The following is a 19878-nucleotide window of genomic DNA, read 5'->3' as shown; positions in this document are numbered from 1 at the left end:
CTCCATAGTGGCTGTATCAATTTACATTCCCACCAACAGTGTAGGAGGGGGGTTCCCTTTTCTCCACACCCTCTCCAGCATTTGTTTGTAGATTTTCTGATGAAGCCCATTCTAACTGGTGTGAGGTGGTACCTCATTGTAGTTTTGATTTGCATTTCTCTAATAATTAGTGATGTTGAGTAGCTTTTCATGTGCTTCTCGGCCATCTGTCTGCCTTCTTTGGAGAAATGTCTATTTAGGTCTTCTGCCCATTTTTGGATTGGGTTGTTTGTTTTTTTACTATTGAGCTGCATGAGCTGTTTATATATTTTGGAGATTAATCCTTTGTCCGATGATTCATTTGCAAATATTTTCTTCCATTCTGAGGGCTGTCTTTTCGTCTTCTTTATGGTTTCCTTTGCTGTGCAAAAGCTTTTAAGTTTCATTAGGTCTCATTTGTTTATTTTTATTTCCATTACTCTAGGAGGTGAATCAAAAAAGATCTTGCTGTGATTTATGTCAAAGAGTGTTCTTCCTATGTTTTCCTCTAAGAGTTTTACAGTGCCCGGTCTCCCAGTCTTACATTTAGGTCTCAAATCCATTTTGAGTTTATTTTTGTGTATGGTGTTAGGGAGTGTTCTAATTTCATTCTTTTACATGTAGCTGTCCAGTTTTCCCAGCACCACTTATTGAAGAGAGTGTCTTTTCTCCATTGTGTATCCTTGCCTCCTTTGTCATAGATTAGTTGACCATAGGTGCATGGGTTTATCTCTGGGCTTTCTGTCCTGTTCCATTGATCTATATTTCTGTTTTTGTGCCAGTACCATCTTGTCTTGAGTACAGTAGCTTTGTAGTATAGTCCGAAGTCAGGGAGTCTGATTCCTCCAGGTCCGTTTTTTCCCCTCAAGACTGCTTTGGCTATTCGGGGTCTCTTGTGTCTCCATACAAATTTTAAGATTTTTTGTTCTAGTTCTGTAAGAAATGCCATGGGTAATTTGATAGGGATTGCACTGAATCTGTAGATTGCTTGGGGTAGTATAGTCATTTTCACAATATTGATTCTTCCAATTCAAGAACATGGTATATCTCTCCATCTGCTGGTATCATCTTTAATTTCTTTCATCAGTGTCTTATAGTTTTCTGCATACAGGTTTTTTGTCTCCCCAGGTAGGTTTATTCCTAGGTATTTTATTCTTTTTGTTGCAGTGGTAAATGGGAATGTTTCCTTAATTTCTCTTTCAGATGTTTCATCATTGGTGTATAGGAATGCAAGAGATTTCTGTGTATTAATTTTTTATCCTGCAACTTTACTAAATTCATTGATTACCTCTAGTAGTTTTCTGGTGGCATCTTTAGGATTCTCTATGTATAGTATCATGTCATCTGCAAACAGTGAGTTTTACTTCTTTTCCAATTTGCATTCCTTTTATTCTTCTTCTTCTCTGATTGCTGTGGCTAGGACTTCCAAAACTATGTTGAATAATAGTAGTGAGAGTGGACATCCTTGTCGTGTTCCTGATCTTAGAGGAAATGCTTTCAGTTTTTCACCATTGAGAATGATGTTTGCTGTGGGTTTGTTGTATATGGCCTTTATTATGTTGAGGTAGGTTCTCTCTATGCCCACTTTCTGGAGAGTTTTTATCATAAATGGGTGTTGAATTTTGTCAGAAGCTTTCTCTGCATCTATTGAGATGATCATATGGTTTTTCTTCTTCACTTTGTTAATATGGTGCATCACATTGATTGATTTGCATATACTGAAGAATCCTTGCATCCCTGGGATAAATAAATCCCACTTGATCATGGTGTATGATCCTTTTCATGTGTTGTTGGATTCTGTCTGCTAGTATTTTGTTGAGGATCTTTGCATCTATATTCATCAGTGACATTGGTCTGTAATTTTCTTTTTTGGTAGTATCTTTGTCTGGTTTTGGTATCAGGGTGATGGTGGCTTCATAGAATGAGTTTGGGAGTGTTCCTTCCTCTGAAATGTTTTGGAAGAGTTTGAGAAGGATGGGTGTTAGCTCTTCTCTAAATGTTTGATAGAATTCACCTGTGAAGCCATCTGGTCCTGGACTTTTGTTTGTTGGAAGATTTTTAATCACAGTTTCAAATTCATTACTTGTGATTCGTCTGTTCATATTTTCTATTTCTTCCTGGTTCAGTCTTGGAACGTTATAGCTTTCTAAGAGTTTGTCCATTTTATTGGCATACAGTTGCTTGTAGTAGTCTCTTAGGATGCTCTGTATTTCTGAGGTGTCTGTTGTAACTTCTCCTTTTTCATTTCTAATTTTATTGATTTGAGTCCTCTCCCTCTTTTTCTTGATGAGTCTGGCTAATGGTTTATCAATTTTGTTTATCTTCTCAAAGAACCAGCTTTTAGTTTCATTGATCTTTGCTATTGTTTTCTTTGTTTCTATTTCATTTATTTCTGCTCTGATCTTTATGATTTCTTTCCTTCTAGTACCTTTGGGTTTTGTTTGTTCTTCTTTCTCTAGTTCCTTTAGGTGTAAGGTTAGATTGTTTATTTGAGATGTTTGTTGTTTCTTGAGGTAGGATTGTATTGCTATAAACTTCCCTCTTAGAACTACTTTTGCTGCATCCCATAGGTTTTGGATAATCATGTTTTTTTTTTTTTTTTTTGCGGTATGTGGGCCCCTCACTGCCGTGGCCCCTCTCGCCGCGGAGCACAGGCTCTGGATGCGCAGGTTCAATGGCCATGTCCCATGGGCCCAGCCGCTCCGCGGCACGCGGGATCCTCCCGGACCGGGGCACGAACCCGCGTCCCCTGCATCGGCAGGCAGACTCCCAACCACCGCGCCACCAGGGAAGCCCTCATCGTGTTTTTATTGTCGTTTGTCTCTAGGTATTTTTTGATTTCCTCTTTGATTTCTTCAGTGATCTCTTGGTTATTTAGTAACATATTGTTTAGCCTCCATGTGTTTGTGTTTTTTACATTTTTTTCCCCCTGTAACTGATTTCTAATCTCATAGCGTTGTGGTCAGAAAAGATGCCTGATATGATTTCAACTTTCTTAAATTTACTGAGGCTTGATTTGTGACCCAAGATGTGATCTCTCCTGGAGAATGTTCCATGAGCACTTGAGAAAAAAGTGTAATCTGCTGTTTTTGGATGGAATGTCCTATAAATATCAGTTAAATCTATCTGGTCTATTGTGTCATTTAAAGCTTCTGTTTCCTTATTGATTTTCATTTTGGATGATCTGTCCATTCGTGTAAGTGAGGTGTTAAAGTCCCCCACTATTATTGTGTTACTGTTGAAATCCTCTTTTATAGCTGTTAGCAGTTGCCTTATGTATTGAGGTGCTCCTATGTTGGGTGCATATATATTTATAATTGTTTTATTTCTTCTTGGATTGATCCCTTGATCATTATGTAGTGTCCTTCCTTGTCTCTTGTAACATTCTTTATTTTAAAGTCTATTTTGTCTGATATGAGTATTGCTACTCCAGCTTTCTTTTGATTTCCATTTGCATGGAATATCTTTTTCCATCCCCTCGTTTTCAGTCTGTATGTGTCCCTAGGTCTGAAGTGGGTCTCCTGCATATATATGGGTCTTGTTTTTGTATCCATTCAGCGAGCCTGTGTCTTTTGGTTGGAGCATTTAATCCATTCATGTTTAAGGTAATTATCGATATGTATGTTCCTATGACCATTTTCTTAATTGTTTTGGGTTTGTTTTTGTAGGTCCTTTTCTTCTCTTTTGTTTCCCACTTAGAGAAGTTCCTTTAGCATTTTTTGTAGAGCTGGTTTGGTAGTGCTGAATTCTCTTAGCTTTTTCTTGTCTGTAAAGCTTTTGATTTCTCCATCAAATCTGAATGAGATCCTTGCCAGGTAGAGTAATCTTAGTTGTAGAGTCTTCCCTTTCATCACTGTAAATATGTCATGCCACTCTCTTCTGGTTTGTAGAGTTTCTGCTGAGAAATCAGCTGTTAACCTTACGGGAGTTCCCTTGTATGTTATTTGTCGTTCTTCCCTTGCTGCTTTCAATAATTTTTCTTTGCCTTTAATTTCTGCCAGTTTGATTACTATGTGTCTCGGCGTGTTTCTCCTTGGGTTAATTCTGTATGAGACTCACTGTGCTTCTTGGACTTGGGTGGCTATTTCCTGTCCCATGTTAAGGAAGTTTTCGACTATAATTTCTTCAAATATTTTCTCGGGTCCTTTCTCTCTGTCTTCTCGTTCTGGAACCCCTATAATGCAAATGTTGTTGTGTTTAATGTTGTCCCAGAGGTCTCTTAGGCTGTCTTCATTTCTTTTCATTCTTTTTTCTTTATTCTGTTCCGCAGCAGTGAATTCCACCATTCTGTCTTGCAGGTCACTTATCTGTTCTTCTGCCTCAGTTATTCTGCTATTGATTCCTTCTAGCGTATTTTTCACTTCAGTTATTGTATTGTTCATCTCTGTTGTTGTTTAATTCTTCTAGGTCTTTGTTAAACATTTCTTGTATCTTCGATCTTTGCCTCCATTCTTTTTCCGAGGTCCTGGATCATCTTCACTATCATTATTCTTTTTTAAATTTTACTTATTTATTTTTGGCTGTGTTGGGTCTTCGTTTTTGTGCGTGGGCTTTCTCTCGTTGTGGCGAGTGGGGGCCACTCTTCATCGCAGTGCACGGGCCTCTCACTATCGCGGCCTCTCGTGTTGCGGAGCACAGGCTCCAGATGCGCAGGCTCAGTAGTTGTGGCTCACGGGCCTAGTTGCTCCACGGCATGTGGGATCTTCCCAGACCAGGGCTCGAACCCGTGTCCCCTGCATTGGCAGGCAGATTCTCAACCACTGCACCACCAGGGAAGCCCCACTATCATTATTCTGAATTCTTTTTCTGGAAGGTTGCCTATCTCCATTTCATTTAGTTGTTTTTCTGGGGTTTTATCTTCTTCCTTCATCTGGTACATAGCCCTCTGCCTTTTCATCTTGTCTGTCTTTCTGTGAATGTGGTTTTTGTTCCACAGGCTGCAGGATTGTAGTTCTTCTTGCTTCTGCTGTCTGCCCTCTGGTGGATGAGGCTATCTAAGAGGTTTGTGCAAGCTTCCTGATGGGAGGGACTGGTGGTGGGTAGAGCTGGCTGTTGCTCTGGTGGGCAGAGCTCAGTAAAACTTTAATCCACTTGTCTGCTGATGGGTGGGGCTGGGTTCCCTCCCTGTTGGTTGTTTGGCCTGAGGTGACCCAACACTGCAGCCTACCCTGCCTCCTTGGTGGGGCTAATGGTGGACTCTGGGAGGGCTCACGCCAAGGAGTACTTCCCAGAACTTCTGCTGCTAGTGTCCTTGTCCTCATGGTGAGCCACAGCCACCTCCCGCCTCTGCATGAGACCCTCCAACACTAGCAGGTAGGTCTGGTTCAGTTTCCTATGGGATCACTGCTCCTTCCCCTGGGTCGTGATGTGCACAGTACTTTGTGTGTGCACTCCAAGAGTGGAGTCTGTCTCCCACAGTCCTGTCGAAGTCTTGCAGTCAAATCCCACTAGCATTCAAAGTCTGATTCTCTAGGAATTCCTCCTCCCGTTGCCCAACCCCCAGGTTGGGAAGCCTGACGTGGGGCTCAGACCTTCACTCCAGTGGGTGGACTTCTGTGGTATCAGTGTTCTCCAGTTTGTGAGTCACTCACCCAGCGGTTATGGGATTTGATTTTATTGTGATTGCACCCCTCCTACCGTCTCATTGTGGCTTTTCCTTTGTCTTTGGATGTGGGGTATCATTTTTGGTGAGTTCCATTATCTTCCTGTCGATGACTGTTCAGCAGTTAGTTGTGATTCCGGTGCTCTCGCAAAAGGGTGTCTACACTATTTTTTTTTTTTTTTTTTTTTTTGCAGTATGCGGGCCTCTCACTGCTGTGGCCTCTCCCGTTGCGGAGCACAGGCTCTGGATGCGCAGGCTCAGCGGCCACGGCTCACGGGCCCAGCCGCTCCGTGGCATGTGGGATCCTCCTGGACCGGGTTACGAACCCGTGTCCCCTGCATCGGCAGGCGGACTCCCAACCGCTGTGCCACCAGGGAAGCCCTATACTATTTATTTTAAAATTTATTTTCTTGTTTGTTTTCTATTTTCCCCTGTGGGAATGTAATATCCATGATGACAGATAATTTTAACTGTTTCTACTGCTTCTGTATCCCCAGTGCCTAAAAAGGGGCCTGGCATATTTTAGGTGTTCATTAAACATTTGTGGAATGAATGAAAAATTCAACGATTAAAGAGGTGGCTTGGGCTTCCCTGGTGGCGCAGTGGTTGAGAGTCCACCTGCCGATGTAGGGGACACAGGTTCGTGCCCTGGTCTGGGAAGATCCCACATGCTGCAGAGTGGCTGGGCCCGTGAGCCATGGCCACTGAGCCTGCGCGTCTGGAGCCTGTGCTCCGCGACGGGAGAGGCCACAGCAGTGAGAGGCCCGCGTACGGCAAAAAAAAAAAAAGAGGTGGCTTATCTCATCCTAACCCAAATCCAGAGGCCCCATTTCACACGTGCAGCCCTCACATGGGAGACCAAGGCTGTTAAAAGTCGGCTACATAAAGTCTGATTTTATCCTGAGATTCCTGCCAACATCAATAGACTATACAAGGAAAACTCTGAATTAAACATATTAGGAGAACTGTAGTTTAGAGTCTCATCACTTGAAAACAAAGCTTCACGATCCTTTTGGAAATCAAACTGGGAGGAGAGATGAAGCACATTTCTTGAGTTAGTTACAAGATTCTCTGCGGTTTCATTACCTGTATTAGTGCTAATGCTGTGACAAGCCCTTCACGAGTGTGCAAGGTTGGCGATTGACAGATAGAGATAATAAAATACATCAGCTATTTTCCCCGACTTCTGTTGCGATCCTGAAGTATGTGGCCTTCTCAATCAATGCTATAGTGGTAGCTTCTGTAGTAACCCTCATCTAATTCAAATGCCTTTATTAAAAAAAAAAGAAAAACCAGCTAAGCAGATGTAACAGCTTGGAAGACACAGCGAGAAACAATATTAACATTTCTCAGTACTTTCTTTATTGGTTCTGAGAATTAATTTCTTAGGCTGCAAAGAGTGACCATCATAATTATACTAAAATATAACCAATTTGAATAATTAATAAAATATAACCAATTTGAAACCGTGTTGTCAGTAATGAAAGTCTGGCCCGTGACCAGTTTGTAACAACACAGATGGACGTTGAAAAGGTGGGTACATTGTAAAATAACCTTTCAACTGTTTTTCCAAACGGTCAGACGTTTCATAGTAACCAAATCGAGCACCTCTAATTGAGGTTAATAATGAAAATCTTCCATCTCTGGATCACTATAAAAGCCAGAATTCTATTTTTAGCCACTGAAGCTGTTTAATCTTTAAAGATTCAGTTGTTTAATTTATTAGACCTTGTTTCCCACTGCCATCTTCATAACAGAAAATCTGATTGCTAAAAATAAGTCAGCTGTTTTAATATGTTTACATAAATAATTAGAAATTCTACAGCAGAGCATGCAATACAATGTATTGCCACCATAAACTTCCAATGGAAGGATGTCACTTTAATTAAAAATTACAAAGGCGCCACTGTAAACAATTCATTTACATTTCAAGCTCTATGTTGACTCTAGAGAGAAATAACTCATTAAAAAAACAAACAAACAGAAATGACCTCACCCCAAATCCTATTATTGAGGTCAGTAACCACATTTAATTAAGATGAAGTGTTAATAATATATTTTAGTGGATGGAGGCTCTTTTCATTTCCCCAGGTAGAAATGTTATTATTTGGTCTTTAACTTCTGATTAAAATTTAAAAGGTGGGAGTCAACGCAAATTAAACTCTTAAATCTGGTTTTGAAATCTGGCTTTTTCAAAAGGGGGGTTACAACCCTCCTTTCTCCTCCCAATAAATGGTGAGCTACTACACATTTTGAACCTCTGTGTTCCTGAGAAATGACAGTGGTGACAAAAATCCTAATTTCCAGGGGAACTGATTTTTACCATCTGCTTCCAAAGGTCTTAGAAGATACAGAACAAAAGGTCCCATAGCCAGCTGATGACTTCTGCTTGATTTCCTATCATTTTTTTTGTGATTTCCTTTGAATGGGCTCCAATATTAGATTAAATGAGGTGTTAAAGAAAAAGGCTTGATGACTCACAAGAAGACCAGCAAAAACCAAAATTGGGCCTTTTAACAAATCTTTTGGGACTGAATTTTCATCACCACATGTTGCATTCGGTACCAGTTTGAGCCCATGAATGAATCTACCTTGGAGCTTAAAAGCCTCCAAGTCTAGAGGAGGAAGGGAAGGGAAATGACTTAAAAAGACCCAAAGAAATCAGAACAAAGTAGGCTGTGGTTTTCAGAGTGATGAGGATCTAATCTGGATCTAATTCAGATGTTCTGTGTTCAAAGGATGGGTTCAATTTGGATCATGGCTTTGGAAGAAGGGCCGGCGGATGGACCGGACTCCTTAGTGTAACTTTCACAGAACTGGGAAGCCCAGTGAAAGGCCGATCGGTCCTGCTCAGGCTTCCCTCCTGGGATTGGTTTAAAACAAGGCCACATGCAAATATTTCCACGGTTGGTAGACACTAGACAATGACTGAAGATGAAAAATAATAGTAATCACAATGAACCATGTCCGTTTACGCACAAAATGTCTGCACGCAGAAACTCCACCCCAGCTGCTGGCAAACCATGCTATACCTGTTTACTAAGCACTTCGAAAGGCCAAGCGCTGGGCTGTTTTAAGACCTACAATTGGTGCAGCCAATATGGAAAACAGTATGGAGGTTCCCCAAAAAACCAAAAATAGAGTTGCCATATGATCCAGCAAACCCACTCCTGGGCATATATCCAGACAACACTACAATTCAAAAAGATACACGCACCCCTATGTTCACAGCAGCACTATTCACAATAGCCAAGACATGGAAGCAAGCTAAATGTCCATCCACAGATGAATGGATAAAGAAGATGTGGTACATATATACAATGGAATACTACTCAGCTATACAAAGAATGAAATAATGCCATTTGCAGCAACATGGGTGAACCTAGAGATTATCATACTAAGTGAAATGAGTCAGAAAGACAAAGACAAATACCATATGATTTTACTTATATGTGGAATCTAAAATATGATACAAATGAACTTATCTACGAAACAAAAACAGACTCACAGACATAGAGAACAGACTTGTGGCTGCCAAGGCGGAAGGAGGGTGGGGGAGGGATGGATTGGGAGTTTTGGGTTAGCAGATGAAAACTATCATACACAGAATGGATAAACAACAAGGTCCTACTGTATAGCATAGGGAATTATATTCAATATCCTGAGATAAACCATAATGGAAAAGAATATGAAAAAGAATGTATATGTATAACTGAAGCACTTTGCTGTACAGCAGAAATTGACACAACATTGTAAATCAACTACACTCCAATAAAATAATAAAAAAAAAGGACCTCTGAGCCTCTAAGAATTTTCTCTGTCCATGGTGGCCTACTCCCAAGTCATAGCAAATATATTGAAATGTACTCACATTGCAAGTACATTTTTTTCCTGTAAAATTTTTGAGATAATTTTTATATCACCACTTTTGCTTTTGGAATTATCTGACTACTGGAAATATTTCACTAATAATCCCCTATGATTTCTCTAGTGCTGACTCAGACATTCTACCATGAGAGATCTACAAACAGTTGGCAAATGTAAAGACATTTTTGCAAATATTAAATTCAACCTGCCAGGACATGGAAGCAAGCTAAATGTCCATCAACAGAGGAATGGATAAAGAAGATGTGGTACATATATACAATGGAATATTACTTAGCCATAAAAAGGAATGAAATTGAGTTATTTGTAGTGAGGTGGATGGACCTAGAGTCTGTCATACAGAGTGAAGTAAGTTAGAAAGAGAAAAACAAATACCATATGCTAATGCATATATATGGAATCTAAAAAAGCGGTACTGATGAACCTAGGGGCAGGGCAGGAATAAAGACGTAGATGTAGAGAATGGACTTGAGGGCACAGGGGGGAAGGGGAAGCTGGGATGAAGTGAGAGAGTAGCACTGACATATATACACTACCAAATGTAAAATGGATGGCTAGTGGGAAGCAGCTGCATAGCACAGGGAGATCAGCTCGGTGCTTTGTGACCACCTAGAGGGGTGGGATAGGGAGGGTGGGAGGGAGGGGATATGGGGATATATGTATACATATAGCTGATTCACTCTGTTGTACAGCAGAAACTAACACAACACTGTAAAGCAATTATACTCCAATAAAGATGTGAAAAAAAAATTCAACCTGCTAAAGTCATGGTGCTGTGGACACTCGATCTTATTAACTTCAATGTTGCTGTTTTCTTTTCAAACTTTGGAGATGATAGATTACGTGTTCACGTCCTTGACATTTTTGCAGGCTCCTGGGAAGTTTGAAGGTCTTGGTGCTGGGCCTTGGTGCTTAATTAATTAAATGGTACTGAAGAGGCCCTTGTGTCTTACCAGGGATGGATATAAACATGGTCGTTCCCCTCAGAGAGCCCGAGGTTCAGTGGAAGATGGACCATTAGGTCAGGAATCACAGTAAAGCACGACGAGCATTACACTAGACATTCAGAAAGCCCTTTGGAGCGTAGTCTGAAGGTCAGGGTAGCCCACCTGCAGAGGCGATGCCTAAACTAACATCAGAAGGACATATAGCTGTGGATGAGGCGGTGGCGAGGAAAGCCCCAGGAGTTCACCTCATTTGCGTGTTTTCTTTCCATAAACCGAGGTTCAGAGAGGTTACGTGTTCCTCATCAGCAAAGAGGCAGACTCATGGTTGTGAGAGTTAAATAAGACTTTGGTGACAGAGCTTTCGGTAAGCTTTTATATAAAAATGTGAGGCATCTTAGTCATAGTACCAGCAACATACATGTGTCCAGGGGTATTGTGGCAATCTCGGCCTAGTTTAGTCTGATGCCCAGTTCCCAGGAGGCAGAGACCAGCTCAAAGGCATGGGGATAGTGGCACTTCTGGGGAATTCAGGAATTTGTTGATAATCGAGACCATGATGATGCTTGGAAATAAGTAATTTCTGTTGCTTGGCTTTTTCTCCATAGCTGGAGACCACTGGTTGTTACTTCCCAAGGAACAATTCCTTTCTCTCCTACCTTCCTTCCTTTTCCTCTCTCCTTCCCTCTTCCTTCTTTCCTGGGGCATCATCATTTGCAAAAAAGCTCTTGCTCTTAAGACTATAAGCTCCCCGGAGGCTGTAGGCAGGGATCATTCTCACAAGTGAAAAGACAGCACCCAGCAGTGTTAGGCCCATAGTAGCCTCTAAGTAAATACCAGTAAATGAATTCAGTAAAGGAATGAATGGAAAACTATAATGCTTGTGTTTTTTCAAGCAGCTGCCTTTGGCAACACAATTATCTATTATTTTGATTGTGTAAAAATCTAATTTCATGGCATGTATTCATCTTCTAAAATTTACCCTGTAGTTTTTTATGACACAGAAAGGTTCAATCCCCAAAGGTGTTCATGGCAGAAACTTCTAGTTGCCTCACAATACCCACTCTTCCTTTCTTCCTTAGTAAAGAATCCCAGTTTTAAAAGTTGGTTGCTATCCAGCTAAATGACCGTACTTCCTAGTATTTCTTACAGCTAGGTTTTGGCCATGTGACTAATTTTGGCCAATCAGATTTAAATAGAAATGTGATCGACTTTCAGTAAGACTCCTTAAAATAGAAGAGACTCCCTTCTTCTTTCCCTCTCTCCCAAACTACTGTCTGGAATGCAGATGTGAAGGCTGAAGCATTAGCAACCATAATAATTGTCCATGAGGAAGAGGGTGCCAGTCTCGAGGTGACTGAATGGTGAGCAGGAAGGAGCCTGGGCCCCTGACAGCTTTGTGGAGCTTCCATCCTAGCCCTGGACTGCCATAGCCGCTCTACACTTATTTTATATGAGGGGGAAAACAACCCACTTCTATCTTCTCTGAGCCACCATCATTTTGAATTTTCCTTTTATACTGAGGCAAACTTAATCCTCACAGATACACTGCTGCTAGACGCACACCTGTGGGGTTCCCTGGATGAATGATCCTTTCCCCAAAAAATGCTGAGGAGTAATGGGTAATTTCACATGGGCGGGGACAATAGTTTTCCTCAACATGTATCTTATGTATTCACTGTGTGGGCAGAAGTCTCTGCGGCAGAGTTGTTTACTACAGACCCTGGATAAGATGAGTTCTGTTTGAAAAATGTCTGGAATAGGAACTGCTACTTGGTTGCCTTAATAGAAATCCCCGGATTGGTCAGAGAATGAAATAAGTTCTCTCAGACCATTCAAAATGATTGAGCTGCCGGCTGCATCCCCAGAGTAGCCAAAGCAACAGATCTGATGCGACAGTGAGTCCCTGCTTCTCATTTCACTGTTAGAGAATGTTGGGCAAATACAGTCATTTCCATTTTAGCATAATTATCAGTGAGCTGCTCTTTCTGACAATATTTAGCCAACAACTTCAGGTGCACGAGTCCACTCCTCACTGGAGACACTGAAATGTCATCAAGAAATGCCAGATTCCTGTCTCGTGTACACGGAGGAAGGCTCCACCCTGAAAGCTGAAGCCTGTCTCGTCACTGTAGGTTGAGAGGACAGGGTGTGGGAACCAGCTGTTTTACAACACGTCAACGTTCACATGACCTTGGAGCACAGAAACTTTCTAACCATCAATTCAAATAATAAGGGAAAACAGAAATGTGATTGCCGAGGTAAAGACACAAAGAAATCTTTATTTGACAAAAAGCATTAACAGCATCAACACATTTGCAAAATATTTTCAGAAAATTCTTCAGAAAATTAATGATGCATTAAACAATTTAGCTACAAGCATGTCCACTGACTTTTTAAAAAAATAATTTCACATAATTGGAAACAGTCTAAATAGCCAACAAGGGAAGGAATAAATAAATAAGTATATCGTGTAACAGCACTGTCGAATGCATACTATTCAGTGATGAAAAATAGTGGCTATTTCTTGATATGGAAAGCTGTTCGCCATATATTGGGAAGTAAAAACGACAGGTTCCAAAACAAAATGGGTGATGTGAGCCAATTTTGAAAATAAAAAAGGGAAATACTCGCACATGTGACTGGAGATATACCTAAGCTGTTAAAAGGGATTTCCTTAGGTGGGACGATTACAGATTTTTAAAATTATCTTCTTTATTCTCAACTGCTTTTTCAAAAGTTTCCTCCATGAACGATCTTAACTTTATAATAAGGATAAGAAGATACAAGTCATTAAAAAGAAGAATTTCATCTGTCGCTAGCCCACCGCTGTCCATTTTGATTTGGCTAAGCACAGTTCTATGGGCTTTTAAACAAGTTTTAACAACTCTGGCTTTTTAGTGAGAATATTCACTCTGATGCCTGGACACCTCCTGTCTTTAGAGTTACAGGCTTCTCAGAGATCAAGACGCCTTTCACGGATTTTAACATTCCCTGGTGAGATAAAAGAGGGCATGACAGTTGCAGCGGCAGAATCACTGTGCCTGAGATGGGCTTTCCATCACAGAAGACAGGACCAGGAATGAGTTAGAATTAAGGTCCTAAGCTTTATGGGGGCTGGGAGTGGGGAGGAGTTTCCTGTTTTGACAAGGGAAGGAGCCTGTCCTCAGGGAGGAGGTCAAAGTGCCTGTCAACTTGGGGGCAGGACCTGAATCAGGCTGGTTGGGGTGGAGCATCTCCTGCAGTGCTAAGATGCCTTGAGGGCCTGGCCAGTCATATGAGAGGAGATGGGGTTATTGGCGCTGAGGCACAGAGTGTCTTGGAGTGAGATACTGATAGAGATAGAAATGTGGCGAGGGGGAGAGACAGAGACGGAGAGAAAGGGGCGGGGGAGGAAGCAGATGGAGGAAAAGGGGAAAAAGGAGGAGGAAAGAGAAGAGAGGAGAGAGAGGAATGGGAGGAAGGAAGGTGCAGAGAATCAGACAGAGAAGAGACGGCCATGAGACATGAGAGAAAGATGGACCTAGAGGGAGGGGGAAGATGCAGGTAGAGACAGTGATGGGGAGGGAGGATGGGCAGAGGGAGACAGAGAGGGAGATAAGGAAGAAATGTACAGAGCAAAGGATAGACCAAGAGTAATCGGCACAGAGAGGGACAAAGAGAGAATGACAATGTGGACACAAAGAGTCACACACGCAGACAGGGACACCCGCATAACCCGCACAACTGCAGAGCCCAACGCCGTGCTATTGCCGGGAATCAAGACAGGGGCAGATGGCACTGGCACCATCTTTTTTCATGCGCCTTTGTCAGCTGAACTCAGAGCTCTCCTTGAGATAAAAATAGGAGTTCTCAGTTCCTCCTTCTTCCAATGCCCGCTCCCCAAAGAATCATTAAGACAACACCACCACCACCACTCACAAGGTCATCGTGTCTTTCTGAGAGTTCTGGGGAGCCCAGTGCGGTTTATGAGAAAACCAGGTCCCAGCCCGGCCCCTCCCCTCAGCCCTGTACAGCCTCTGCACACACAGCCCATCGGGGACAGTGCTTCTCGTGTACAGGATCAAAGGCTGCAGATAATTAACGAGGCTTTTCTCCCTGAAGAGCTCCTGTGACAACAGCTCAACGTGTCAGGGATGTTATCCCTGCCTTTGATGGGCTCAGAACCAGCACCAGGAGAGGAAGGGCGGAGGGGAGGGGAGGGGAGAGGGAAGGGGCAGAGGGAGATCCAGTCAGTGCCAGGCTGAGAGAGGGCCACTTCTGGGCAACTCTGGATCCCAGCAGGAAGGAATGTGTCTGAGGAGTCAGGCCAGAGAGAGAAATGTGCATCACACACACATACATGCACATGCCCATACATACATACGTATGCATTTATTTTGCTTCAATGCTGGAAAAGTGATTTGTCCAGACACTGCTCAGCCAGACCCATTTGTAAATGTTACAGCTCTTAGGCAAACGGCCACAGAAACACCTCAGCTATATTTTCTGAGGGGACTTGAGACATTGAAATTGGCCAACAGTGGCTCTCCGTGGTCCCTGATGACTCAGCATCCATTCCCACCTTCTGGGAAGAGCCTTCTGCATTCCTTTGGGAAACCACCAGCCCAGTTCATTATGGTTGGATGCCGGGTCCACGGTGGGCCCACGCACCAGGACTAGCCCTGGGCACACCCCATCCTCCTGCCATTCTGGGTCAGAGACAGGTGTGTGTGCCAGTTGGCTCAGTGAGACACAAATCTGGCCCTTGGGCAAGTATTGATACTACTGGTTAGGAAGGATCTCTTTCTGCTGGTAGGACTGGCATTGCTGGAGGCCTTGACTCTCTACAGCCATACAGATATGGCTGAGGACAAAGCCAACCCAGGCAAGTGCAGAGTCAACAGGTGGGGAAAGAACATATTCTGAGCGCCTGAATTCTCACGCTGGACGTCCTCGTCCTCATTTTCAGTTTTGTGGGCCAGTACATGCATTTCTGGCAAAAGTCTGAGATGGGTCCTGGCCACTCGTGACTGAGGGTCACAGCTGTAATGAGCAACTGTAGAAACAGGAAGCTCTTCAGAGCTTTCTACGCTCCTGCTTTTTACCGCCAAGTCTCACATCTAGTAATTTACAAATTGCTTTCTCTGATCTCCTTTTCTCACAGTGGGCGCCACTGATGCTGCACCCGAGATGGAATGGAGGAGCACCGTCACCCGGTTCCGGCAGCCGGTCTTTGTTCTCCAGGGCGCAGATCCTGGCTTGGGGCCCCTCAATGTCTTGGCTCTTGCCAGTCACGCGCTCCCTCTCCAGGCTCCTGTCTCCCGACTCAGTTTGCCGGGGCTGCTATCTGTGGCTGCTTGCCACGCTCCAAGCACCACATTCCATTTGCCAGATGGGACTTCCCGCCTCCTTCTCAATTACCTGCCTGCCGTGGGGGTGAAGAGGGGCAGCCACATCTGGGAATATCATCCCTCTTGCCTGTCAAGATGCCCTGAGTCGGGGGTGCATGGCTCCAGCTCAGGTAAAGTGGACTCGCCCCTGGGCATGTGAACCGTGAGCTGAGTGACACAAGAGTGGACGGTGGCTGGAGGTGGGTCACTCTCCCTGTGAGGTCCTGCAGTGCCAGCCCATCAGGGCCCATTACCTAGAGACTCAACAGTGCCCAAATTCCTGTGCTATCTCGGCCCAGTTCTAAACATATTCTTCAATTCTGTAAACTACTCAACATCACTAATCATCAGAAATGCAAATCAAAACCACAATGAGATGCTATCTCACACCTGTCAGGATGGCCGTCATCAGAAAGACCACAAGTAATACATTCTTAAGAGGGTGTGGAAAAAAGGGAACCTTTGTACACTGTGAGTGGTAATATAAATTGGTACAGCCACTATGGAGAACAGTGTGGAGTTCCTCAAAAAAATAAAAATAGAACCATTATAGGATCCAGCAATTCCACCCCTGGGCATACATCCAAAAAAAAAGAACACACTAATTTGAAAAGATACATGCACCCCAATGTTCATAGCAGCACTATTTACAACAGCCAAGATACAGAAGCAAATTAAGTGCCCATCCACAGATGAACAAAAAAAGAAGATGTTTTATATATATACATACATACACACACACACACACACACACACGATGGAATATTACTCAGCCATTAAAAAGAATGAAAATCTACCCTTTACAACAACGTGGACGGACCTAGAGAACATTATGCTTAGTGAAATTAGAGAAGACAAATACTTTATGTTATCACTTACATGTGGAATCTAAAAAAAAGAAAACAAAGAGGTGTACATAAGAAACAGAAACAGACTCACAGGTATAGAGAAAAAACTAGTGGTTACCAGTTGGGAAAAATTCTATAAACTGTGTGTAGAATCTTCCAGCAAATTCTCCCTTTTGCCTAAGTCATCCAGAGCTGGTCTTAAACAAAGAACTCTGAGAGACCCACCTCGTCCACTGTCTGTCCCACCTTAGTAGGACCTCTATTCCCAGATTCCGACACCTGCCTCAGTCTCTCCCCATCACATTAACACTGTCATGTCTGGCAGCATCCCAAGTTACCCAACAAAGGCACAGTCTCAGGCTTAGCAACATCAACCCCATTTAAATCCATTTCCTACCCACCCTGGAGTCACCTCTTTGTAGAAGTGCAAATCAACACTTAAGCTCCGCTAAAGACATCCTACGTTTGTACAACTACCTTACAGTCTGTTAACCTACAGGTTTCCCGATCTAAGTACTTAAGGAAAGCTTTCTCTTTGATGTTTAAATTGTATGTTTCCTTTGCCAGATACTGAGCAGGAAAAGGGGAAAAAAAGGAGAAAAGGAAAAAAAGAATGGCTACTTCAGATTTACATTAGTACAGGATTTGGTATTATTTTGTACTTTTATCTAGCTTGGCATTTCAGAAAGTTTTGTTGTAAAAATAAATCCCCCTTTTGGGTTGGAAAATAACTTCTGCTACCTTGCTCCACGGTCCTGTGGCTGACGCAAAGATAGCGGCACATTTTCAGGTGTTTCAAATCAGGAAAATAAGACATGTTCATTTGAAGTGCGTCTAATACTTGGTTATCGGTACCTCGTATGAAGAGATTAGATTTTGGAAGAGGAAGATTAATTACTCTCTTTAGCGGAGACAAGCGCGCATTTGGACCTGCGTGCCAATGTGTTTACTGTGAAACGTCGCACCCGCGAGGGCATCTCATCTCCACTAGCATGAGATGCACTGTGGATAATGACCATTTAATTAAATCTCATTGTGAAAACCCCTTCTTCTGAAGTACTGGACAGAGCTTAAGAAATGAACGCTGAAAATTTGAACTTTTTTTTGGCCTGCCAATCATCAGCGGAAAACCCAACCCCGATGGTCCATTTCTAAGTACCAGGCAATGTCTACTCCTTTCCCTTCTGACAGTTCAGAGTCCAGAGCACGTAGCAGAGAGCATGGACTTTGTAGACCGTACTGCAATGGTTGCATCCTAATCTCTTCCACTACTGGGCAGTATAAGCTGGGCAGTCTTGAGCAAGTTACTGAACCTCTCTGAACTCCTAATACCCTTAACTGTACATGGAGTTAGCGTTTCTCATCACGCTGTGGCAGCTGATAAAAGTAGGTGTCTGAGATGCAAGGGGCCGTATGTGGCGGCTCCTTTCTCTGTCCCTTCCACACTGTGCTTGGCACCAGCAGACCCCTCTGGATATCTGAGAACACAGCTCTGGAGCTACTCTCCTCCCGGGCTAGTCTATTGCCAGGAATCAGGTGCAGGGGCAACATCCGCACCTAGTGAGCCTGGTCCCCTGGTGCCACCAGCCGCCAGCTCTTCATTATGACACAAACTTCCTGCTCACCCAGATCAATAACAAGTTTAATTTAATGGTAGTTTGTTCCTGACAACACAAACCCTGCAACCAGAAAAGAAAAGCCATTGCTGCCCGCCTCCCTCCCGTCTCAGGTTACCCAGCCGCCCACTCACCTGATGGTCTGATGCTGCAGGGAATCAGGGTCTGTGGCATTCGCCGTCAACAGCACGCTGCCCACGGAGATGTGCTCTTGCTTAGTCACCATCATAGGGTCCGGGTGGAAAACCGGCCCCTCATTGACATCCAGGACGGTGATGTGGACGGTTGCTGTGGAGCTGGGGCCGTAGGAGACGTCGGGCACCAGCGGGTCCTCGTTTTCCACTTTGATCAGCAGGGTGTGAAAGGCAGAAATCTCATAGTCCAGAGGCTGAAAGGCAGAGAGAAGGGCTCAGCATGCGGGTCTGCCACAAAGGGCAGGTGCTCTTGCACAAAGGCCTCTGACAGTCCCCGAGCCGTGTGGACGCTCAGGGGTGGATCCAGGTTCTGTGGGCTAAGAAGCGTGATGCAATTTGGGGTCCTCTTTAAGAAAAAGAGTATGAAACATACAGATACAAAATTAGGTATGGAAGTTGTTCCTTTTTTCAGATTGAGAAATAACTTACAAGAATTACATGAGTCTCAGACACCTGGATCCTTTGTTGTGAGATCTCTTTAGATGACTCCCTGGCAGTGCTGACATTAAAAGCCTTCCCACCGGTAGCCTGTGACCTCACAACTCCGGCACTCATGGGGGCTCCAGGGGGTGCACATTCTTCCAGTAGGGTGTCATGTAGAGAAGAGGATTCGGGAGGCTGACACACAAGGGGTTAAGCTGCATGGCCCTTCCCCACCTGAGGGCACTGGAAAACATGGGGGGGGGGGATTTTTATTTGTCCCCATGACTCGGCAGCTCTGTGGCCATTTTCTGGGCAGGGGACAGTGCTGCCAGATACATGGCCATGCCTGGGACAGTCCCACATATGGCAGACTGTCCCACCAATGAGCAACCCTGCTGAGGCCCTTTCCAGGTGATTCTGTAAAGGGGCTGATGGTAACCGCCTCCCTTGCTGCTGTGTAGACTAAATCAGAGGATATTAAGGAAACCCCATTGTAGACATTATTAATATGGTGCCCTGTCCCTTACAGAAGGTCATGGACGACATTCACTCGGTCACTTTCTTTCTAAACCAGGAGATGCAGTGATGGTGACATTTCCTGTCGATGGGGGTGTGGTGAGGAGACATTTAGGTGAGATAAGGACACACTGCTTATTTCAAGCTATTTTCCTAATGTTTCCTGGGAAAACAAGCAGCTAACTCATCAGACCCATGACATAATGGATATGCTTGCTGGGAGGATGAGACTAAAGTGAGTACAGGGAGGTGATGCACACTCAAGCAGAAGGAAGGAAATGGCAGCACACGTCATAAGGGATCTGGGAATGTGGCACCAGAGGTGAGAATGGCGAAGCTGGGGCAAGAGCCGGGTGCAGGGGTAGAATCTGGAGTCGGGCAGGTTTAGTTGGGAGAGCTTTAGGCAAAATTACATTCTCTCTCATAATAATGACAGCTAACACGCACGCCCCGCACTCCA

General features: G+C 43.6%; 1 protein-coding gene across 2 annotated transcripts in view; it reads right to left on the bottom strand.

Annotated features, from left to right (window-relative positions):
* Positions 1-19878, bottom strand: part of CDH13 (cadherin 13) — a 1030265-nt gene that overhangs the window by 79988 nt on the left and 930399 nt on the right. For both annotated transcript variants that reach the window (XM_032613947.1, XM_032613948.1), the window contains exon 10: positions 18420-18673. In XM_032613947.1, coding sequence (XP_032469838.1) covers positions 18420-18673 — 254 coding nt within the window. The remainder of the gene's footprint in view (positions 1-18419; positions 18674-19878) is intronic.

Source organism: Phocoena sinus, chromosome 19 (assembly GCF_008692025.1).
Source record: "Phocoena sinus isolate mPhoSin1 chromosome 19, mPhoSin1.pri, whole genome shotgun sequence".
Lineage (NCBI taxonomy): Eukaryota > Metazoa > Chordata > Mammalia > Artiodactyla > Phocoenidae > Phocoena > Phocoena sinus.
This window is presented reverse-complemented; position numbering and strand designations above follow the sequence as displayed.